At 35.3% G+C, this 15,481-nt stretch overlaps 1 protein-coding gene across 2 annotated transcripts in view; it reads left to right on the top strand.

The window, feature by feature from the left end:
* Nucleotides 1-15,481, top strand: part of RecQ4 (RecQ4 helicase) — a 275,707-nt gene continuing 260,226 nt past the window's right edge. Inside the window, exon 1 of one of the 2 annotated variants that reach the window (XM_089593850.1) lies at nt 1-55. Coding sequence is in view for 1 of the 2 variants with exons in the window: in XM_089593849.1 (XP_089449975.1) it covers nt 15,364-15,474 (111 nt within the window). In the remaining variant the exon portion in view is untranslated. Of the gene's footprint in view, nt 56-15,169; nt 15,475-15,481 lie in introns of those variants that run through there. The other variant, XM_089593849.1, reaches the window with a different exon arrangement.

Below are 15,481 nucleotides of genomic sequence, written 5' to 3'. Positions count from 1 at the left end.
GCTAGCGAACAACACGCACGAGGGGGAAGAGGCCAAAAATAATTTTGTTTGATTAGTGCGTAATAACTATTTTTAAAAATTTGAAGAAAATTAAAAAAAATAATAACAGTTTTTAATATCAAGATTTGAGACAAGTAATAAGAATTATTATTAATAATTATTATTTGTTACAAATTATTATTAAAATTTTTTGATACATATTGTTAGTTATTATTTTTTTTTGTTCGCGAGATCGAACGGTACAATTGTGCCCATAAAAATTATTATCTTTTATTATTTTTTATAATTTTTTTTCATCTGATGTAAAATATAAAACAATAAAAATAATCTATTATTAATAATATTTTTACTATTTTTAATTTTTTTTTTTTTTCTGTCATGAATATCATTATAGAAACATCGAAAAAAGTAGTGACTAGAAACAACTTTTATAATTAATGGTCACTGTTTATTACTTGACATTTAAGATCTACCCAAAACTAATAGCTATTAATAATGAATAATAATAGATTATTTTTATTGTTTTATATTTTATATCAAATGAAAAAAAATAATAAAAAATAACAACCAATAATAAAACTGATTAAACCTTATTATAGTTTCAAATCTAGACTTAATAAAATATTACTATTAGTTATTATTTTTCATTTGACAAATTAATTTTTGCTTGGGATGAAATTTTTTTGTCGTGAAATTCGATTCGTGAAAGTGACCGGTAACCAAAATATTAGAATTTTTTATCATCTAATTTCTACGTTTGATTAATGTTAGGGTGCCACTGACACCTCACTGATTATAAATATACTTATAATTGATTGACTTTTGGAAATCTTTATGGCTCCGAATTTTAACAGTATTTTTTAAAATGTTTTATTAACAAGTTAAAAAAGTTACCGTCTGATTCTCATCGTTATTTCTACAACCGGTAAAACTCCCCTAAATTTTGAAGTAGCGGTACTCCTATTTCATTTGTGGAATAATTAAGTTTTAAATAAACATGCATACTTATAATGTATTTTATAATAACGCGATACTTGCACTTTTTTAAAGATGCACTTTTATCATGAAAAAGTTTATTCCCCTGGAGTAAACTTTTTTCGTAAATAATGGTACATTACGCGCCACTAAGTCACAAAGCGTAAATATGAGCACCTGATGTATGCGGTTGTTGTATAATTGTGCCAGAGTTGCGTATATCGTTATCTCGATTCCCTTAAACGCAAAGTGTGCGCCCATCGCCCACGGGCGGAAAGTGGCATTTCCGAGGAAAACAAATGACAGTGGTATTCCTACTGATTGATATTTTGTAATCACATATGTAATTCCATCTGTATTTACACTTGTAAAGTCACTTGGAATTCTACTTGGAATTTCACATGGGATTTTGGATTGGAAACTCCAAGTGTCATTCCAAGTGGCATTCCAAGTGGAATTACAAACGACCACTAAAGGTACATTTTTTCCTTTTTTAAAGTAGTTAAAATTGAAATTTCAAGCGGTTTAATGACTTGATTAGATGTTATCATCCATGTAGTAACACCAAAGTGGAGGGGTTCAAGTCATTTCAAGAAAATTTGAACGAAAAATAAAAAAATCTATTTTTTCGAAATCTGAGAACAAATACTTGAACCCCTCTGATTTGGTGTTACTATATGGATGATAACACCTGACATGGCCATTATACTGCTTGAAATTTCAATTTTAACTATTTTAAAAAAGGAAAAAATGTATCTTCGGTGGTCATTTGTAATTCCCCTTGGAATGCCACTTGGAATGATGACTTATGCCAAGTTGCGAGCAAACTTTTCCTTTTGAGGGCGCAAAGTGCTATGTAAGGATCACGGGCCCACTTTGTGCATGCAAATATCTTTACGCTTTAAGGGGAAAAGTACTTTAGGCTCAGAGGGCCGGAATTTACTTTTTACTCGTGGGTGCAAAATGATTTATGGGTGCAAAGTTGAAGTAACGAGCGCAATGGGCTTCTGTATTTATACCGCTCACGGTAGAAAAATTAAAAGTACAGTATTACTGTGACAAAATTTATGGAAAAGAAATTGTTTCAATGTAGCCACTTTTCCACAGTAAATCTGCTTCTTTTAAGTTAACTTTTTTTCTCTCATATTGATAGAAATTAGTGCTTTGTTTACAAAAATTATAGTCAGAAACTAATTTTAATTAGCCTGCTATGCTAACTATTAAGTAACAGCATATAAAAATTATATTAGTAGACTTTTCTTTCATGAATTTGGTTTAATATTGTTTACTTTTCCGAGCATTTATTTTATTGACGAAAGACACGATTAGAAATTTTCCGATTGAAAATGTCTGTTATAATCAGATAAAAAAAATATTTAACTATATTTAACTATGAATTTGCACCAGATATATCTCATAAAATCTCTTACGATATACCAGAAATTAATTAATCCTGAAAAGCACCTAAGGGAGGTAAACTAAAAGGAATTTATGAAATTTTATGAGATCCTTTCCTTTTGAATTAAAATAATTTCTGGTAAAATTATAATTTTATAAGAACGATTTAGAGTGAGTTTGTTCAATGAGAATGTATTGGTCTACTTCAATTTAACAATTGTATGAGTTTTACTTAATTGTTACTTACGAGATTGTATGGGTGTTTTGTATCTTCTTCTCAAATATAAAATTAAATAAGAATTGAGTACTTATTTAAAAATATTTGATTGAGATCGTGATAACAGGTTATACCCGCATTTTCTCACATTGTTTATAACATGTTTTGGATTTAATTACATGCGCAAACTAGAAAGAATTTATAAGTCTTTATCAGATCTGTTTCATTTACATTAAAAAAATTACTGGCATGAATATTATTTTATAAGAACCTTCCAGAACGATTTTGTTGAACTAGAATTTATTGATCAATTTAAATTAAATCGATTTTATGATATTTACTCAGTTGTAACTTACAAGATAATATAAGTTTTAGGCAATTCAAGTTTTTTTTACGGGCATAGCACTATCGTATTTAACAGAAATAATTATAACGTTTATTTATTCACTAGAATTATATAAGTTACTCGTTGAAGTTTGGTACCATAATATGTACAGTTCAAAAGTTAGGCTATGTTCGACTTTGTCCCTATTTATGGAATAATCTTGAAAATTGGTCATTTATTGTACGTATAATGAAATTTGTCTTATGAATTCATAAAGATAAATAAAATATACAACTTCCACAATTTTTTTATCAAGTTGCATAACAAATACATTAATTTTCATATTCCATGAATAGGGACATATTCCACGAATAGGGAAATTCACCTTATGTAGAGGGATACTGTTCAGCTGGTAATGTGTGTATTAATGTGTATATAATAAGTATACAGAACCACTCCTATGTTGGAGTCAGAAGAGTATGTGAATCTGCATTTATCTAAGACATCGGACGGATTATTAAATATTTACCTGAAGTTACGATATTTCTGTCCAATCTTCTGTCTCTGTGTATGCGTATTTATTTACAAATACAAAGAAAGGGATAAAGTTCTTTCATTAAAACAACAGAACTTTGAGTGGCACTGTATACTGTAGACTATAAAAGTGTATATTTGATTTTTTTGGAATAATTAACTCTCGTAAGAACTCAAAAATAATAGACTTTTTTACGTGATTATAAATTTTTTGAAGAGTAACAATTTTTATGACATTGAAACAGAAGTGATACGTTTCATAAAGTCTTTTAAAAACCTTAACATTTACCAGGATTTTGCACCAGGAATTACTGAAGAAAACAGCTTTCTTAAAAAAATTAAGATGAATACGATCTCTAATAAAACCTAATAAAATCTTTTACGCGTATTTACTTATTTATGTGTATAAAAAACTCTTTCAAATAAAGCAGTTTGGATATCATAAAAATTTTACTGGCAATTCCTTGTTTATTCTGACAAAGTTCGGTAGTCATATACCAGTTATCATACTATTTGAAAAGAACACAATTTGTGTTAGTTAAACCTGATATAAACTAATAAAAAAATTATCTGATAGTATCTTAAGTATTTTTATATAGTTTATAGTCTTATCAATTCTCATTAAAATTATGCACTCACGTAATAAAACATTTTATGCAAGAAAGTCCTCTTACAGACAAATAAAAATATTTGGTGCAGAAAAATAAAAATAGAATCTGGTAAAAATTTTATGAGACAAATTTTTTTTCTGTTACAACCAATCTAACTTTTATCAGATTTTAAAAGTTTTTATAAGTCACTATCAACCGGGTTTTTACGAACTTCAAATAACATGAGTTCTTATTATAATCAACCTGTACACTAAATAACTATATATTTTAAAAAATCAATTGCTTACTTTCAGAATTGTACGATGAAAATTTAATCAACAAAAGAATTGGGTTCGATAAGTCTGGAGTCGACCACCCTGAAAAAAGGAGGTTATACCTAAATACCATGAATGATATTTTGCGACAAAAAATTCAAGACCTTAGAAGTCATTTTATCAAACAACGGGTGAACTTAGAAAATGCTGATCCTGAGTGGTTACTAGATAAAAGAATAATTGGGAAGTACACAGAAACTGATCAAAATTAAGATAGATTTGTGTTAAGAAAAAACAAGTTAATTATGTTTGTTTTTAGAGTGCGATAGTATAAATAAAAAAAAGCTTGTATTAAGCTTCTGCACTATTAAAATACAAAAAAATAAGCTGTACATGCCCTAGATTGGTCCAGCAATGACTCCGTAAAAGGCAAATTACCATCGATTATGCTTAAAACTTCAAAAATTCACAACTCTTGTCCCTTGAAGGATTAAAATCTAAAATTTGCATGCGTTGTAGCTTTGTGTCCCGCAACTACGACACTAAATTTTAGCAAAATCAAATGTATACTTTTTGGCAAAAGGGCAGCTTAATGAAAAAAAAACACGTTCGAAAAATAGTCGTAAAAAAGTTCAAGTGCAGTATCGTAGTATAATTTTGTCTGGATCATCTTTTTCACAGTTAATTAATAACTTACCAAAATTTCAACTTTTTTTCTTACGCAAAAGTAGCTAAAACATTGATTTTAAGGTACAGCGTTACACCTGATACTTTCTGCAGCTGGAATCCAATGGCTCGCCCTTCTATACGAGCTGCACAGCCAAGTGCATGAAATAATTGAGTCTTATAATTGGTATAATGAATAATCATCATAGCTTTAGCAACTTTTAGTTACGGGACAAAATTGAAACTTTGGTAAGTTATTAATTAGCTTATTAAGAAAATGATCCCATAAAAAAAATAGGTCGTTAATACACCACAACGTTTTTATGGACATTTTACGATAGTACTTTTTTTTGAATTATAGCTGCATTTTGCAGACTGTGAATATCTGCTCTTGTAAAAATTTTGTGTCGTAGTCGGTAGACACAAAGCCATATTACATGTCAATTTCAGCTTTTTATCCTTTAAAAAGAACAAGAATTATTAATTCTTTAAACTTCGAGCACAATCAATGGGTATGGGCCATTTAGGGGTCACCGCTATACTAATCTGGTATGTGTACAGCTGCTTTTATTGTCCTTTTATGGCGTATAAGCTTATTTAAAGCGTTTTTTTGCTTAACTCAATCTGATGCACAAAAATCTGGTATTTTTACCATTACCAGAAACTGTAAGGTGTTCGATTTTATTTTTTTCAATTTTTATTGTAATTATTTGCTTTAAAGAAATTTCTCATCAAACTTTACATTGAAACACCAAAAACTTAATTTTGTCACTCTATTATAGTTAGAGTATAATTTTAGATATACAAATGCACATAGAAATTTTCGTGAATAACTTGTTGATATATACAGCTTGGTTCGCAATCAAAAAAATGTTACTTTTAAATATTTCCTACTTATTACAAATTAATGAGTATTACTGAATAAATGTAACTTGTTTATTATAATAACAGTCATAAGAAAAAGATTTATTTTTTAATCATAAGTAAAAATAAAAATATTTTTGTATACAGATTATTAAAGTAGAATTTTCGTATGTCACATAACTGAAAAATTGAAGGCTTGTGAACAAGCTAGAAAAAATAATGTAAAGATAAAAAAATCAATTGGTTATGTCTATTCCACACTCTTATTTATGAAAAAAGTTTCTTTTTATATACATACCAATAAGTTTAAAATCATAGTTATAAAGGTAAAATTATTCTTTTATTTCTTTCGCATCCATCGGATTGAGATGACAGAATTTCACCTAGTTTTATTTAACTATAATGGATACAGAAAATAGGGGTCGTTTTTATTAAATTGTAGCAGAGTTATGCAGTTATAAATGTCAAGTTTTTAAACAAAACTTGAATGATTTATCAGTTTGTGTATATACCATGTACTCTGAGTCATTATAAAAAAAAAAAAAAAAAAAAAGTCAATGCTATGTAACACGAATAAAATAGAATAAAAAATCGTAGTTTCATTAAATTTAAGATTTCTTACAATTTCTGACGAAAGTTCTTACGTAGGAATATGGTTAATTATAAAACGTAAGCTCTGACGTAAGTTCATACGTAAGAACTTACGTTTAGTCTTATGTAAGCACAAGCGTAAGAGCAAAAGAGCATGCAAAATATTTTCATTTGGGTGGGGGACATGAAGCCGTCACAGCTCTGGCGCAAGATGAAGTCCCTTGCGGGCTCTCGCATGCAGGACGACGCCCTGCTGGTCAAATGGAAATCACTGCTCCCGTTAAATGCTCAAAACCTGTTTGACCTCAAAAAGATTTTCAGGTCAAATAACACGGACGAGCTTCTTTCAGCGGTGGTTGAAATCGTGGCCAACAGCATCGGAGGCGTCATGGCAATGAGCAGATCGCCCTCTGGGAGCGGGCTTGTCGAGCGCCTTAGAGCGGTGGAGGCCGCCTTGTCTCAGCTGGCCCTTAGAGTCCGCCCAAGCAACATCCAACAAGGCAACAAGCCGGACGTCAGGGGCGCAGCCGCTCGCGTGCACGATCACAGCTCAGGAACCGTGGCTGCAGCTGGTCAGCCGCTCCAAACCAGGAGTGGTGTTGGTATCACAGGAAGTTTGGAGCCAACGCGCGTAACTGCGAGCAGTCCTGCACATACTTGTCTGCACATCCGCGATAGGCGAAGCAACATCACCTTCCTCGTGGACACCGGCTCTGTTGTTTCAGTCCTGCCACTACACTCGGTCAAGGAGAGCCTCCAACAGCAGAGTTTTGTTTTGCATGAAGCCAACACAACGCCCATCAGCACCTTCGGCCGCAAACAGATCTCGCTGAACCTTGGCATGAGGCGAGACTATATCTGCGACACCATCATTGCAGATGTTCCGCATGCCATTAGGCGCGGACTTTATTTTGAAGTACGGCCTCTTGGTGGACTTAGAGAGCGGCGGTCTCATAGACTCAACAACAGGACTGATGACTCATGGAACATTCGCACCGGCACAGCTGCACTCCGTGTTCACCATAGCGCCCATTCTACCAACCAACGACAGCATGTTGGCACGTGAGTATGCCACCCTGTTTAAGGAATTCGCCGACGTTTTCAGCCCCAACACCAGCCCAATACAAATACACGGTCTGCCAGTCAAACACACCATCTCTACCACCGGGCCACCCATCTTCGAGCGCCCCCGCAGGTTGATCGGCGATAGACTGGCCGCGGCTAAAAAGACATTTGCTGAGCTGCTAGATAAGAGCATAATTCAGCCGTCTTCAGGCCAGTGGGCTAGCCCGCTTCACATGGTGCCCAAGAAGGATGGCACGTAGCGCGTTACCGGCGACTATCGCCGTCTGAACGCTATCACCATTCCGGATCGGTACCCGCTGCCAGTAATTGAAGATTTGCTGCAAGAAAGTGAAGGCGAAATTTTTTCCACGATCGATTTGCTCAAAGCATTTTATCAAATTCCAATAGCTAAAGAGGATGTTGAGAAAACAGCAGTGACCACACCATTTGGTTTGTTCGAATTTTTAGGTACTTCTCTGGGCCTCAGAAATGCTGCACAATAGATGCAGGGAACGATGGACCATGTTTTGCGCAAGCTGCCCTTCGCAAAAGGGTACGTCGACGATATTTTTACCCTACTGAAAAGCATTTTGTAGTTACATTTGTAATTACATTTGTAATTATACTTGTCAAGCCATTTGTAATTCCACTTGGAATTACACATAGGGTTTTAGAATGGAAATTCCAAGTGGAATGCTAAGTGTAATTCCAAGTGGAATTACAAATAACGATTGGAGATTCATTTTTTTTTCTTTTTTAAATAGTTTATAATAGAATCGTGCACAACGTTATGCCCATTACAGTAGTTATCATCCGTATAGTAACACTAAAACAGGGCGATTAAAGTATTTTTTACGAACTTAGAGAAAATAGAATTTTCTATTTTTTTTCAAGTTTTCTCAAAATGAACTGAATCCCCCTGTTTTGGTGTTACTATACGGATGGTCACAACAATTATGGTCATTATGCTGCGTACGATTCTATTTTAAACTATTTAAAAAAGAAAAAAAATTCATCTCTAATTGTTACTTGTAATTCTACTTGGAATAACACTTGGCATTCCACTGGGAATTTATATTCCAAAACCCTATGTGTAATTCCAAGTGGAATTCCAAGTAGCACTACAAATGGCTTGACAAGTGTAATTACAAAATATTTTTCAGTAGGGTATTGTATCCAAGGACCACAAGCAACACCTGGACCACTTGCGACAGCTGATGGAAACCCTGCGGGAAGCTAAACTACACGTGAATCCAAAAAAATGCTCCAGAGGGCAACCGCAGCTCGTCTACCTCGGCTATGAAGTCTCCAGGGAAGGTTTCGAGCCGCCGGCTACAAAAGTAGAAGCCATTGAGGCTTTTTCCAAGCCGGACACGACATTCAAGTTGCGCCGTTTCCTCGGCGTCATCAATTACTACAAGCGTTGTACGCCACATGCTGCCGAGTTACAAGCGCCGCTCCACGACCTTCTCAAAGGTCTTCCTAACAAGGCCAAGCTGTCTTGGACACAGGAAGCTGATGCGGCCTTTCAAAAATGCAAGGACAGCATAGCAAATGCCGCGTGTACGACGTTTTATCGCCCAAAAGCGCCGCTGGCGCTCAGAATGGATGCGTCGGATACTGCGGTTGGGGCGGCACCGGAGTAGCAACAGCGGAATGGCATCTGGCGTCCTCTGGGATTTTTCTCTCTGAAGCTGACGGACACACAACGCCGATACAGCACGTATGACAGGGAACTGTTGGCGATCTACGAGGCTGGCAAGTACTTCGAGAGAATCTTGGAGGGCCGCCCCTTCACCATCCACACAGATCACCGACCGTTGATCCATGCCCCACAGCAGCGCTCCGACAAGGCATCACCTCGGGAGGCTCGACATCTAGAGTATATACTCAGATTCAACGCCACTCTGCGTCATGCCCGGGGTAAGGACAACGTAGTCGCCGATGCTTTCTCCAGAATATGCGCCACCACACTTCCAGCCAGCCCGGACACAACAAGCAGCAAGAAAGAAGACACGGCTCCCAAGATACCCTCCTGACAAATCTCACCTGAGATTTCATCTGATATCTCATGTGATTTCTCACCTGAGATCTCATGCCAAATTCTCATCTGAGATCTCAGGTGAGATATTGGAAAGAAAAATAAATAAAAAAATTTTGTGCAACAATTATAATTTATACAACAATAGAATGATTACCTAAAATATCAACAGTTATAGGAAAAAAAAAAAAATTTCGGCTTATATGGGACACGAACTCGAGCTCGCATTTATCAGGCAAGCATCTTACCGCTGGGCCAGAGAGGATGAGATACCAGTCCGACAATTTACGTCCATATAAAGTGTAAGTACCATGTGTTTCTGTTTTTCTTATTCACAACTGAATCATACAATTAATAATAGATATAATTTTTTCCAATCTTAATTCTGATAGTTAACCAACTAGATAATATTCAGAAACATTATTTTCTTTACAAACAATATTTTTCTCTCTTAAAGTTACTCTGGAGGGGGCTTTACATCCAAGTAAGGCATATGTTTTTAATAATTATTGTAAATGCTTATTTAAATGTAATTATAAAGAATAACTACAATATAAAACAGGGGGACTTGATGTGTTGTGAATAAATTATTTTAAAAAAATCCAAATTACTTGCGTGTATATTTTCTTATTTTGAAAAAACACTTATAGCAGTTGGAAATCCTTAAAGCTTTTCATGTTATTTCAACTTTTCAAACTTATTATACTCCTTAAAGAATTTCATATAGAGTAATTACTGTAAATTTTATGATACAATACATGTGTAATGAGTTAGGTACCATTGTTTATATCAAACTATAGGTTTTCACTCCTTTTTTGCGGTTTCGGAAAACAATTACATTTAACTCACTAAACATGAATTGTATCAACAAATTTCCAGTGATGACTTTATCTGTAATTATTCACGGAGTATAATAAGCTTTGAAAAGTTGGAATAACATTAATAGCTTTAAGGATTTCCAACTTTTATAAGTTTTTTTTCAAAATAAAATAATATACACGCAAGCAATTTGGATTTTTTAAAAATAATTTATTCATAACACATCAAGTCCCCCTGCTTTTTATTGTAGTTTTTCTTTATTATTACATTTAAATAAACATTTATAATTATTATTAAAAACTTATGCCCTACTTGAATATAAAACTTCCTTAAGAGTAACTTTAAGAGAGAAAATATTTTTTGTGAAGAAAATGTTCCTGAATATTATCTAGTTGGTTAAATATCGGAATTAAGATTGGAAAAAATTATATCTATTAATAATTGAATGATTCAGTTGTGAATAAGAAAAACAATAACACATGGTACTTACACTTTATATAGACGTAAATTGTCGGACTAGTATCTCATCCTCTCTGGCCAAGCGGTAAGATGCTTGCCTCTTTCACTGGGGCCGTACCATATAACTATTTTTCTGTACATCGGTCTATGTTATAACATAGGCCCGCGAAGTGAAAAAAAGTTATATGGTACGGCTCCTGGGGGCTTGAGTTCGTGTCCCATGTAAGCCGAATTTTTTTTTTTTTCCGTATAACTGTTGATATTTTAGGTAATCATTCTATTGATGTATGAATTATAATTGTTGCACAAAATTTTTTAATTTATCTTTCTTTTCAAAGTCTCACCTGAGATCTCAGGTGAGATTTGTCAGGAGGGCAACAATTTCTATGCCGAGCTCCCTGGACGCAACTACCATTGCTGAAGCCTAGGCCGCTGATGCAGAGTTGGAAACGCTCAAAAATTTAGCGCTGCAGCTGATACAGCTAGCTGAGAATGGATGGACAAGAGATTTTCTGTGACGTTTAGGAAAGCGTCGTTCGGCCGTACCTTCCAGCCCCTTTACGCCAACAGGCTTTCGATGTCGTCCACGGCCTCGCACACCCAGGTGGCAGAGCGATGACAAGGACTCTGGCACGCAAGTTCGTCTGGCCTGGCCTACACAAGGACGCCATCGCTTGGGCTCGCTCCTGCGAAGCCTGCCAACGCTCTAAAGTTGGCCGTCACAATCGAGCAGCGCTCGGACGATTTACAGAGCCTGATAATCGGTTCGAGCATGTCCATGTGAATTTAATCGAACTGCCTCTCGTCGCCAAAGCCATAGGCGCACAACTCATACGTACGACCTCGTACCACCCACAGTCGAACGGCATGGTGGAGAGGCTCCATCGCACCTTGAAGGCTGCCCTCAGGTGCTGCCCACAGTCCTGGTTAGATTGCCTTGCCACAGTCATGCTGGGATTAAGAACGGCTTTCAAGGCGGACCTCGAGGCTTCACCAGCAGACTTTTCAGGGCTATCCGTCCTGTACCATCGTCAAGACACTCAACAGCACACCCTTTCGTGCACAAAGACTTGGAGAAGTGCTTGCATGTGTTTAAAAGAGTGGACAGTATTTAAAAGCCGCTTGAACTGCCATACACAGGTCCACACCGAGTCATCAAGCGTACACAAAACAGGACGTATGTAATCGAAATTAATGGAGCGGAGAGGGTAATGTCGGTCGACCAGCTGAAGCCTGCATATCTGGAACCCACGGAGCCTGGCTATGCGAACCCGACTACCCAACAGTAGCCTCCAGCAACAGAATCACCTCAACAAAACCAACATCAACAACATGCACAACAACAGCCTCCAGTTACGGATCCATCACCAGAAGCCACCAGCCCGGAGTCTTCAGTGCACATAAAGACGCACATAAACATGTTACATTCCCTCCGCTTCTTGTGAAGGTCACTGGAGGGGGAGTGGTTGTAGCGTCTCAGCCCAGCCCGCCGACGACATGCCATCGTCGCAAGCAAGCGTTGGTGCTGAGGGAGGACTTTGACTAGTTCAGTCAAGCTCTTTCTCTCTCGCACGCGCTGGCGTACGGCAAGCGATGCCGCGCTTGATCATACCGTCGTACCACGACCTTCCTGCTTGCTCTTAGGCGCTCTCTTACCATTACAGCTGAGGCGAGGGAAAAAGCCGGAAAATGAGTCGAGAAGAAAAGGGACCAAGGTCGGTTTGCACGCGGGACGCCGCCAAGCCCGACGGCCTGTACGTGCTCTCTGGCCAAGAGTGCGTGCTCAAGAAAAGCCATGTATAATTATTAACATTATTCCAAGTAACATTTACATTAGGTTTCTCCTTTATTAAGTTATGTACAATTAGCTCAACGTTGTAGCATTAAAGTGGTATTAAACATACTTGTGCGTACACACCCTTATTACTCGATTCCTTGCCCACGTGCTCGCGCGAAACTCTCAAGTTATTGAGTCTCAACCCAAGACTTCCAAAAATATACATTACGTCAATTGATCATTGTTTATATATTTAGTCAGTTTTTCTGTGTTAATATTTACGAATTGTGCGTTTGATCACTGAAACAACTGGAATCCCAGCGGAAATTCGAAATCGTAACAAAAAATGTAAGAAAAAGTAAACATGTGTAATAATATGCCGTGACTCGCAAGAAAACGTAAGTAAATGTAAGGAACTGTAATATTCTCATGGATTTCAGACATTTCTTACATTTTATTATGTCGTGTTACGTTTCCTTACATTTTCGTTACGTTTTATTATAATTTACAACATACTGTTACAGTAATGATTTTTCATAATAATTACTCAATTTTTTTTCATTAAAAGTAAATTTTATTCGAAAATGTAAGAAAATGTGTCGAAAAGTTCTTAATTATAACAAAATATAAGAAAGTGTAATAAACTGCCAAAAACTGTAAGCTGTTATAAAATATTACACATGACAACATTTTCTTGCGGATTAATAGAGTTTATTACAGTTGCTTTTTCACGAGATTCAAGTGCCTTTTAAGAATCATAATAAAACGTAACGAGTCGTAAGATAATGTATTGAGTTGTCTCAGTCAAAAATTTATAGCTATTAATATGCCTTTAATTTATAACTATAATTATAGCTATAACTACCTATAAAACAGCCAAAATAATGTATAAAATTCAGCTCTATAAATATAGCTATATTATAAACTACAACTGTAAATTTTTCACAAATAATGAATAAAAATTAGTTTAAAATCAGATTTTTTCAACACATATCGATCAGTACAGATAGTATCATCCGTATGATAACAGTAAAACTGGGGGCCTGAAGTATTTTTGAATAAGTAGAAAAAAAACAAGAAATCATATTCGAGTTTTTTAAAAACTGTTTAAAAATACTTTAGGCCCTCAGTTTTACTGTTATCATACGGATGATAACGTCTAACATGTTGAAAAAATCTTATTTTAAACTAATTTTTATTCAAAATTTGTGAAAAGATTACAGCTGTAATTTATAGCTATATTTATAGCTGAATTCTTTACATTATTATAGCTGTTTTATAGGTAGTTATAGCTATAATTTATAGGTATAATTATAGCTATAAATTTTTAACTGAGGTAGTCGACTATAAGTAAATGTAGCAAAACGTAACAAACTGTTACTGCGGTCTGAAATCCAACCAAACCTTACATTACATCACAGAAAGTTACGGTTTGTTACGTTTTCTAACGTTAATTTGTTCCATTGGGGAATGAAAATGTTGAACAAATAAAAAATATATATTGTTCCACAAGTTTCTTGATGTTCATACGCTTTAAAATTTAAAAGCTTTTATAATTCGCAAACAAACATGTACTTGCAGGTTAACCGGTCGATGACACCGGAGGACCGGAGTCGAGCTTTAGAAAGTGGACGTGGTTTATGCATCGGTGGCTACGGCGGTGGCTACCCCCGGGGTTCAAACGGGGCAAGCGATACATCGCAATACATCGAAAAAGTGTTGTGGTATCAAGACGTCAATCACCTTAAACTGCATTCAAAATAGGTTATGGTTACGTCACGTTTCATTTTACTCTCGATATATCGAATCCCCTGATTGAACCCCGGCTCATCGCCCCTCACGCGCCGTATCGCCGCTCCGTGCGCAAAAAATATCCATTAGGTTTATCATTTTTTAAGCAACTTCCACATAGAAAAAAAATTTGATACTTTTGTAAATTGTAGAGTAAGTATTCAAGAATATGATCCGGAAAAAAAATTGTATCTTACGTTGTAAACAACTATTTTTTGGCCCTTTTGCCAAAGTACCTTTTTTTGCATTTAGCTGCGGCTTGCAAAAACTATCTATCCGATCTTGCTGAAATTTGGTGTGCTCGTTGAAGATTATTAAAGCTAAAACTCTGCCAAATTTAAGTTCTTAATGCTTATGCGAAAAAGAGTTATGAATTTTTACTATTGGCTAGAAAAACGAGGACAAGGTTTTTTGTATTTTGCGGGGAAACCACTGGATCAATTTTGTTTGTCTTCTTGTCATGCATACTCCTATATTTTTTATTTTTTATTCTGAGGCTTATTGTTCATTTCCAATGCTTAAGACCGTGTTTTACCGTATTTGCCATTTTTTTTAAGCCTTAGCGGAAAATATTTTTATTTGTATTTTATTACGACCGATTGGTATTGTTCAATTCTGTACAATATATTTTTTTCGAGCCAGTCTGAATTTCCGTTGCCAAAAACTTAATTCGATCCCACTACTTTGGCGTGCAAAGGCCCTTAGGCCCTATCCGCTATCCACAGCAACCGTGTTCACAGCGTAATATTGGCAGTCAGTGCCTCAGAGGTTGAATCCGTTGAATCCCAGTAAAATTACGTATTTTGTATAACTATTTTATACATTCTCTTTGTTTTGGAAGATTTTGTAGAAATCAGACTTTTAAGCTCAACTCTGTAGTCAGTTTAAATTTGTATTAGTAGTTTTCTTTCAAAGTTTTGTTTTAGAAGAAAAATATTTTGGAAGTTTTTTTTCATCAACAAAATTTGAGGAAAGTATGAGTTCAACTAACATGGTTGATCTTGAGAAACAGTATACAAAATTTAAAACTTGTGTGAAGATATGGGAAACGAATTTTATGAAGAAAAATAGGCGTAAACCCAATAAGGTAATAT

The sequence above is a fragment of the Copidosoma floridanum genome, unplaced genomic scaffold, assembly GCF_036245765.1.
Source record: "Copidosoma floridanum isolate Cflo_tuat_1 unplaced genomic scaffold, Cflo_Japanese_pri ptg000020l, whole genome shotgun sequence".
Taxonomy (NCBI): domain Eukaryota; kingdom Metazoa; phylum Arthropoda; class Insecta; order Hymenoptera; family Encyrtidae; genus Copidosoma; species Copidosoma floridanum.
Note: the sequence above shows the minus strand (reverse complement) of the source record. Positions and strands in the feature narration are given on the sequence as shown.